Raw genomic sequence first — 10,033 nt, 5'->3', positions numbered from 1 at the left:
GAGTCTTGCTCTTTCACCCAGGCTGGGGTGCTGTGGTGTGATCTCGGCTCACTGTAGCCTCTGCCTCCCAGGTTCAAGCAGTTCTTCTGCCTCAGCCTTCCAAGTAACTGGAACTACAGGCGCATGCCACCATGCTCAGCTAATTATTTTTTTGTATTTTTGCTAGAGATGGGGTTTCACCATATTGGCCAGGCTGGTCTTGAACTCCTGACCTCAAGTGATCCACCCGCCTCAGCCTCCCAAAGTGCTGAGATTACAGGCATGAGCCAGCGCACCTGGCCAAGATCTACCCTCTTAACACATTTTTAAATGTACAATACATGATTTTTTTTTTAACCTTAGGTACAATGTTATATAGTAGATCTTTAGAGCTTATTCATCTTGATTGATCAAAACTTTATGCCCATTGATTAGTAAGTCCTCCTTACTCCCCTCACCTGCTGGCAACAGCATTCCACTCTTTGAGTCTATGAATTTAACTATTTTAGATAAGTTGAATCAGTATTTATCGTTCTGTGACTGGCTCATATTCATTCATCTGTCCAATGTCCATGTACCTTATTTCCACATCTTGGCTATTGGGAACAGTGCTGCAATGAACATAGGAGTACTAATGTCTCTTGGAGATCCTGATTTCAATTCTTTTAGATAGGTGCCCAAAAGTGGGATTGTTGGGTCACATGGAAGTCCTATTTTTAATTTTTTGAGGAAGGTTCATACTGTTTGCTATAGTGGCTGCACTGTTTTACATTCCCACCAATGGTGTGCAAGGGTTACAATTTCTTCACATCCTCTGTAACATGTGTTACCTTTTAAAAAATAATAGCTGGCCAGGCACCATGTCTCACGTCTGTAATCCCAGCACTTTGGGAGGCTGAGGTGGGTGGATCACTTGAGGTCAGGAGTTTGAGACCTGACCAACATGGCAAAACCCCGTCTCTACTGAAAATATGAAATTAGCCGGGTGTGGTGGCGCATGCCTGTAATCTCAGCTACTTCTGAGCCTGAAGCAGGAGAATCGCTTGAACCCAGGAGGCAGAGGTTGCAGTGAGCTGAGATCTCACTATTGCACCATAGCCTGGACAACAAGAGTGAAACTCTGTCTCAAAAAAAAAAAAAAAAAAAAAAAAAAAAAAAAAAAAAAAAAAAAAAAAAAAAAAAAAAAAAAAAAAGCCATCCTGACCGATGTGAGCTGATAGCTCATTTCAATTTTGATTTGCATTTCTCTGATGATGACTGACATTGAATATTTCTTCATATAACTGCTGGCCATTTGTATGTCTTCTTTGGGAAAATTTGTATGTCTTCTTTGGAGGAACAAAAACTACTATCTGCTGAAGAGACTTTTCTTTCCCCATTGTATATTCTAGGCACCTTTGCCAAAGATCAATTGACTATGTATGTGTGGATTTTTCCCTGGGCTCTCTATTCTTTTCCATTTCTCTATATGTCTGTCTTCTGCAAGTACCATACTATTTGAATTACTGTAGCTTTGGAATGTATTTCTTTTCTTTTTGAGACTGAGTCTCACTCTGTTGCCCAGGCTGGAGTACAGTGTTGCAATCTCAGCTCACTGCAGACTCTGCCTCTTGGGTTCAGGTGATTCTCCTGCTTCAGCCTCCTGAGTAGCTGGGATTACAGTTGTGTGCCACCACACCTGGCTAATATTTGTATTTTTAGTAGAGACAGCGTTTTACCTTGTTGGTTAGGCTGGTCTCCAACTCTTGACCCCGTGATCTGTCCACCTCGGCCTCCCAAAGTGCTGGAATTACAAGTGTGAACCACCGAGTCCAGCTGTGTAATATATTCCAAAACTAGGAAATGTTATGCCTTCAGCTTTGTTCTTCATTCTTAAGATTAATTTGACTATTTGTGATCTTTAGTGGTTCCATAGGAATTTTAGAATTGCTTTTTTCTATTTCTATAAAAAATGTCATTGGAATTTGGATAGAAATTGCATTGAATCTGTAGATCACTTTTGGTCTTATGGACATTTTAACAATATTGAGTCTTCTAATTCATGAACATGAGGTGTCTTTTCATTTGTGTCTTGTTTAATATCTTTTAAAATTTATAAGCAGACATTGCAGGAGATGTTTAATTTCTTTCATCAATATTTTGTAGTTTTCAGCATATAAGTCTTTCACCTCAAATCAGTTTATTCCTGGGTATTGTATTCTTTTGTTGTTATTGTAAATGGGATTATTTTCCTAATTTCATTTCAAATAGTTTGTTGTTAATTTATCTATATGACTTTAAAGATTGTTTTTGGGCTGGGTGCAGTGGCTCACACTTGTTTTTTTTTTTCCCATTTATTTTATTGCATTTTAGGTTTTGGGGTACATGTGAAGAACATGCAAGATTGTTGCATAGGTACACACGTGGCAGTGTGATTTGCTGCCTTCCTCCCCATCACCTACATCTGGCATCTCTCCCCTTGCTATCTCTCCCCAGCTCCCCACCCCCCACTGTCCCTCCCCTATTTCCCCCCAGCTGACCCCAGTGTGTAGTGCTCCCCCCCCACCGTGTCCATGTGGCTCACACTTGTAATCCCAGAACTTTGGGAGGCTGAGGCATGTGGGTGACTTGAGTTCAGGAGTTCAAGACCAGCTTGGCCAACATGGTAAAATCCCATCTCTGCTAAAAATACAAAAATTAGTCAGGTGTAGTGGTGTACACCTGTAATCCCAGTTACTTGGGAGGCTGAGGCAGGAGAATCTCTTGAACCTGGGAGGCACATGTTGCAATGAACCTAGATTGTGCCACTGCACTCCAGCCTGGGTGACAGAGACTCTATCTCCAAAAAAAACCAAAAAAAGATTGTTGTTCATGTTAGTGTTAGTTGGGGCTCACACTAGATTATAAAGAGATTAATAAGGACTTATTAATAATAAGTTTTGAGAAAATTAAATTGCTCATTTAAAAAATTTAATTGAGACATAATTGTACATATTTATAGGATACATAGTGATGTTGCAATACATATAATGTATAGTGATCAAATCAGGGTAATTAGCATATCCATCATCTCAAACATTTATCATTTCTTTGTGTTGGAAACATTCAGTATTCTACTTCTAGCTGTTTGAAACTATATATGACTGTTAACTGTGGTCATCCTATAGTGCTATAGAACAGGGGTCCCCAATCCCCATGGTTCTGGTCTGTGGCCTATTAGGCACTGGGTCACACAGCAGAAGGTGAGTGGCAGGTGAGCAAGTGTAGCTTCATCTATATTTACAGCTGCTCTCCATCACTTGAATTACCATCTGAGCTTTGCCTCCTATCAGGTCTGCTGCAGCATTAGATTCTTATAGGAACATGAACCCTATTGTGAACTGCACATGTGAGGGATCTAGGTCGTGAGCTCCTTATGAGAATCTAATGCCTGATGATCTGTCACTATCTCCCATTACTCCCAGATAGGATCATCTAGTTGCAGGAAAAAAAGCTCAGGGCACTGACTCTACATTATGGTGAGTTGTATAACTATTTCATTATATATTACAATGTAACATTAATTGAAATAAAGTGCACAATAAATGTAATGAGCTTGTATCATTCCAGAACAATCCACCCCCTTACACCATACCTCTGGTCCATGGAAAAACTGTCTTCCGCAAAACCAGTTACTGATGCTACAGAGGTTGGGGGACAGCTGCTGCAGAACACTAAAATGTATTCCTCCTATCTGGTTGTAATTTTGTAACCTTTACCAAATCTCTCTTTTCCCTTGCCTTATTCCCCTCTGCCCTTCCCAGCATGTATTATCCTCTTTCTGCTTTTTACTTCTATAAGATCAACTTTTTTTTTTTTTTTTTTTTGAGATGGAGTCTCAATCTGTCACCAGGGTGGAGTACAGTGGTGCGATCTCGACTCACTGCAACCTCTGCCTCCAGGGTTCAAGCGATTCTCCTGTGTCAGCTTCCCAAGTGGCTCGGGCTACAGGTGTACACCACCATGCCCAGCTAATTTTTGTATTTTTAGTAGAGACAGGGTTTCACTATGTTGGCCAGGATGGTCTCTATCTCTTGACCTTGTGATTCACCTGCCTTGGCCTCCCAAAGTGCTGGGATTACAGGTGTGACCCACTGCACCCGGCCTTTTTTTTTTTTTTTTTGTAGCTTCCACAGATGAGTGAGAACATGCACTGTTTCACTTTTTCTGTTTCTGGCTTATTTCACTTAACATAATGTCCTCTGTTTCCATCCATGTTGTTGTGAATAACAGGATTTCATTCTTATTGATAGTTGAATAGTATTCCATTGTGTATATATACCACATTTTTTTTTTAATCCATTCATCTGTTGTTGGACACTTAGGGTGATTCTGTATCTTGGCTGTTGTGAATACTCCTGCAACAAACATGAGGGTATGGATGTCTCCTTGATATCCTGATTTCTTTTCCTTTAAATAGGTGGCCGGTAGTGGGACTCATAGATTATGGTAGTTCTTCTTCTTTTTTTAAATTCAAGAAAATTTTTATTTATTTATTTATGTATTTATTTAGTGATGGAGTCTTGCTCTCTGCTTGCCCAGGATGGAGTGCAGTGGCGTAATCTCGGCTCACTGCAACCTCCACCTCCTGGATTCAAGCGAATTTTCCTGCCTCAGCTTCCCGAGTAGCTGGGACTCCAGGCACCTGCCACAATGCCTGGCTAATTTTTGTATTTTTAGTACAGATGGGTTTCACCATGTTGGCCAGGCTGGTCTCAAACTCCTGACCTTGTGATCTGCCCGTCTTGGCCTCCCAAAGTGCTGGGATTACAAGAGTGAGCCACTGTACCTGGCCAGGAATTTTCTTTTTTATTTTTATTTCATGGTAGTCTCATGATTTTTTTGTTTGTTTTTTCTTTTTTTTGGAATTTTATTTTTAAATTTGAGGAACATCTGGTAGTTCTATTTGCAGGTTTTTTGTTTTGTTTTGCTTTTTTTTTTTTTTTTTTCCCAAGAGACAGGGTCTTGCTCTGTTGTCCAGATAGGAGTGCAGTGACTTGATCATAGCTCACTGCAGCCTCACACTCTTGGGCTCAAGAAATCCTCCTGCCTCAGCCTCCTGAGTAGCTGGGACTACAGGTGTGTACTACCACATTGAGCTAATTTTAAAAAGAGATGGTGTCTTGCTTTGTTGCCCAGGCTCGTCTTGATCTCCTAGTCTCAATTGATACTCCTGACTTGGCCTCCAAAAGCACCAGGATTACAGATGCAAGCCACCACGTCCAGTCCCCTATTTGTAGTTTTTTGAGGTACCTCCATACTGTTCTCCATAGTGGTTGTACAACTTTACATTCCACCAATAGTGTGTGAGAGAACTCCCTTTTCTCTGTGTCCTCACCAGCTGTATTAGTCCATTTTCATGCTGCTGATAAAAGACATAACTGAGACTGGGTAATTTATAAAGAAAAGGAGATTTAATGGACTCACAGCTCCACGTGGCTGGGGAGGACTCACAATGATGGCAGAAGGTGAAAGGCACACCTTACATAGTGGAGACAAGCGAGAATGAGAGCCACGCAAAAGGGGAAACCCCTTATAAAATCATCAGATCTCAAGAACAGTATGGGCGAAACAGCCCCCATAATTCAGTTATCTCCCACCAGTCCCTCCCACAACACATGGGAATTATGGGATCTAAAGTTCAAGATGAGACTTGGGTGGGACACAGTCAAACAATATCATCAGCATTTGTTTTTTTTTTTTTTTGAGACTACATCTCACTCTGTCACCCAGGCTAGAGTGCAATGATGCAATCTTAGCTCATTGTCAACCTCTACCTCCTGGGTTTAAGCAATTCTTGTGCCTCAGCCTCCCAAGTAGCTGGGATTGCAGGCGTGCGCCACCACACCTTGCTAATTTTTGTGTTTTGAGTAGAGACAGGTTTCACTGTGTTGGCCAGGCTGTTCTTGAACTCCTGACCCACCTTAGCCTCCCAAAGTGCTGGGATTACTGGTGTGAGCCACCGTTAACAGGCCAGCTGTTGTTATTTTTTTGTCTTTTTGTAAATAGCCATCTTAACTGGGATGAGACAGCACCTCATTGTGGTTTTGATTTGCATCCCTGATAATTAGTGATATTGGGCATATTTTTCTTATATTTGTTGTCCATTTGTATGTCTTCTTTTGAGAAATGTCTGTTCAGATCCCTTGCCCATTTAAAAACTGGATTGTTGGTTTTTTTTGCTGTTGACATGTTTCATTTTTTTGTATATTCTGAGTAATAATCCTGTCAGATGAATACTTTACAGATATTTTTTCCCATTCTTATGTTGTCTTTTCACTTTTGTTTCCTTTGCTGGGCAGAAGCTTTTTAGTTTGATATAATCTCATTTGTTTATTTTTGTTCTCATTGCTTGTGCTTTTGAGGTCCTATTATAAAACCTTTTCCCAGATCAATGTCCTGAAGCATTTCCTCTATGTTTTCTTCTAGTAGTTTTATAAGTTTCAGGTCTTACATTTAGGTCTTTGATTCAGATTGAGTTGATTTTTGCGTAGAGTGAGAACTGGGGATCTGGTTTAATTCCTCTGCATATGAATATCCAGTTTTCCAATCACTATCTATTGAAGAGGAGGATAGCTTGAGCCTAGGAGTTCAAGATTAGTCTGGGCAACACAGTGAGATCTCATCTCTACAAATAATATTTTAAAATTAGCTGGGCATGGTGGCACATGCCCATCATCTCTGCTACTTGGGAGGCTGAGGCATGAGGATAATTTGAACCTGGGTGATTGAGGCTGTAGTGAGCTGTGATCCAATGTATGTCCTTGGCACCTTTGCCAAAAATTAGTTGGCTATAGATAACTGGATTGGTTTCTGGGTTCTCTATTCTGTTCTACTGGTCTATGTTTCTGTTTTTATACCAATACCATGGTATTTTGGTTACTATAGCTTTGTAATATATCTTGAAGTCTAGTAGCGCAGTGCCTCTGGCTTTGTTGGTTTTGCTCAGGATTGCTTTGGTTATTTGGGGTTCTTTGTGGTTCCATACACATTTTAGTATTTTTTTCTTCTATTTCTGTGAAGAATGTAATTTTTATAGGGATTGCATTGTATAGATTGCTTTGGTTAGTAGACTACAATTTTTTTAAAGTTCTAAATTTAAAGACATAGTGTTATTTTGTAAAATTTCATTGATATTAACAATTAATACAGTTGCTCCTAAATTAGGAAGAATTTTCAAAATCTGTTAATATGAAAGAAACTACATTATTTTTAGAATTGGCCTGATTCTGGGGTGAGGGCTAGTATTAAATATTAAAAAGGTGACATCTTTGGTGTAATACCGAAAATATGTAAAATACTAGAATCCTTACCCTAGGTCTATTTCTGCCCTTCACAGCCAGCCAGCAATGAATAGAGGAAAAATGCTTTCTGACTATTTTAGAAGTTTCAGATCTTGAGAAATTCACATTGCAACACAGTATATTGCAATGTACTCATGAGTATATTGTCAACTAAGAAAGTCCCATTCTACCTAATAATTTTCCATAGTTTATATTCTTTATTTTTTTCAGATGGGGTCTTGCTCTGTTGCCCCAGCTGGAGTGAAGTGGCACAATCATGGCTCACTACAGCCTTGATCTCCCAGGCTCAAGTGATCCTCCTGCCTCAGTCTCCCAGGTGGCTGGGACAACAAGCACATGCCACCATGCCTGGCTAATTTTAAAATAGTTTTTGTATAGATGAGGTCTCACTGTGTTGCCCAAGCTGATCTTGAACTCCTAGGCTCAAACTATCCTCCCACCTCAGCCTCCCAAAGTGCTGGGACTACAGGTGTGAACCACCATACTTGGTCCATAGTATTCAGTGAATATGATATGGCAAAATCACTAGGGCTCCATGCTTCTCCACCCATGTTCCTCCTCATGTCAAACACCTTGTCCTAGAATGACAGAGCTCCTACGATAGGCTATCTGTGCATAAAGCCTCAGTACAGCATCCCCATTTCCCTTTTCCTATTCCCCTGGCCTAGCCCCTTCACTATGTCGTTATCTGCTCCCTTAATCAGTTGTAGAACAAGAACATTAGCATTCGAACTCTATCATGGAAAAGAGGAGGCTCATTCCAAAATCATAGGCTAAAAAATCTGTGACTAGTCAGTTCTTTTCTTTTCTTTTGTTTCTTTTTTGAGAGAGTCTTGCTCTGTCTCCCAGGCTGAAGTGTAATGGCAGAATCTCGGTTCACTGCAACCTCCACCTCCTGGGTTCAAGAAATTCTCCTGTTTCAGCTTCCCAAGTAGCTGGAATTACAGGCACCTGCCATCATGCCTGGCTAATTTTTATGTTTTGTAGAGATGGAGTTTCACCATGTTGGCCAGGATGGCCTGGAGCTCCTGACCTTAGGTGGTCCACCAGCCTCAGCCTCTCAAAGTGCTGGTATTAAAGTGCTGTGCCCAGCCAGACTAGTCAGTTCTTAGATGTTCCAAAATAAAGATAACTTACACATTACTCTTAGTTACATTTTGTTACATTAGTTAGGCAAAGGAGGTTGGTATGTCCTTTGTAACACAACATTAGGTATATTATAATCAAAACATTCAGGTGTTGGGGTATGTGCATAAGAAGGGGTACAGTCTGCAGATGTGGTTGTGATGCATTTTTTCATTTTTGTTTTGTTTTTTGAGATGGAGTCTTGCTCTGTCACCAGGCTGGAGTGCAATGGCATGATCTTGGCTCACTGCATCTTCCACCTCCTGGGTTCAAGCGATTCTCCTACCTCAGTCTCCCAAGTAGCTGGGACTACAGGCACCCGCTGCCATGCCCAGCTAATTTTTGTGTTTTTAGTAGAGACGGGGTTTCACCATGTTGGCCAGGATGGTCTCCATCTCTTGACCTCATAATCCTCTTGCCTTGGCCTCCCAAAGTGCTGGGACTACAGGCGTGAGCCACTGTGCCTGGCCAATACATTGTTATTTTCTATCCTGATGAAAAATGTGATTTTTGCACTATTTTTTTTTTTTTTTGAGATGGAGTTTTGCTCTTGTTGCCTAGGCTGGAGTGCAATGGCACAATCTTGGCTCACTGCAACCTTCACCTCTTGTGTTCAAGCGATTCTACTGCCTCAGTTTCCCGAGTAGCTGGGATTACAGGTGCCTGCCACCATGCCCGGCTAATTTTTTGGTGTTTTAGTAGAGATAAGGTTTCATCATGTTGGCCAGGATGGTCCTGAACTCCTGACCTCAGGTGTTCCACCTGCCTCAGCCTCCCAAAGTGCTGGGATTACAGGAGTGAGCCACCACATCCAGCCTTTTTGCACTGTTACTAAACAAATATACTAGTGGCTTAGGTTTTACAATTTACATAGCTGATATGATGCACTTTTGCCAGATATAAAATTATACCTCTTTCCCCACCCTCATGGCTCTATGTTTACACAAAATCACACACAGCTTTTGTGCAGAGTGCTACCATTTTCATATACAAACATTATAGGTAAAATTTCCAGTATAAGACAAATTGTACTTATCTTTATATACAACTAAGTAAATCAGTTTTTAAAAACCCCATAAAACAAACAAAAAAATATTAAACAAAAACCATTTTATTTGTTGGCATTTTTTTGTTGCTTAGAATATTCCCTTTGCTATAAGAGTGGTCAGCTAATGAGTGACAGAGTGCTTACTTATGAACGAGTTGCTTGTATCCTCATTTTTACAGTTCCTTTTTTTGCTGATTTTCTTGGCATCTTTGGATGCTTTCCAATTCATTAGGAATTGTCTTTCTATATTTTTAATTTCTTTTCCATCAAGAAATTCTGGAGAAAAATATACATGTGTTTTAAAAAATACAATATATACATATAAACATAAGTCAAAGTATGCACTTCTGGTTCAGAGCACAGAAATTTAAGTTACATCATAGACTGAAATAAATTTGTTTTCAAAATACCTTAAAACACGATGTATGTACTTTTGTTGAGGTTTTATTTATTTTTACATTTTTTTCTGATTCCAAAAAGAATATGTGCTTGTTATAAACAATGGAAATATAATTAAATAAAACATTAGAAGTCTCTGTAATTATCATCGATACGCCTT

The 10,033-nt window shown here is 40.0% G+C and overlaps 1 protein-coding gene across 1 annotated transcript in view; it reads right to left on the bottom strand.

Moving 5' to 3' along the window:
* PPP1R42 (protein phosphatase 1 regulatory subunit 42) overlaps nucleotides 1-10,033 on the bottom strand; it is a 58,467-nt gene that overhangs the window by 9,581 nt on the left and 38,853 nt on the right. Inside the window, exon 6 of the mRNA XM_017509124.2 lies at nucleotides 9,619-9,750. Coding sequence (XP_017364613.1) covers nucleotides 9,619-9,750 — 132 coding nt within the window. The remainder of the gene's footprint in view (nucleotides 1-9,618; nucleotides 9,751-10,033) is intronic.

The sequence above is a fragment of the Cebus imitator genome, unplaced genomic scaffold (genome assembly GCF_001604975.1).
Source record: "Cebus imitator isolate Cc_AM_T3 unplaced genomic scaffold, Cebus_imitator-1.0 Scaffold407, whole genome shotgun sequence".
NCBI lineage: Eukaryota > Metazoa > Chordata > Mammalia > Primates > Cebidae > Cebus > Cebus imitator.
The sequence above is the reverse complement of the archived record's forward strand: the minus strand, read 5'-3'. Positions and strand labels throughout refer to the sequence as shown.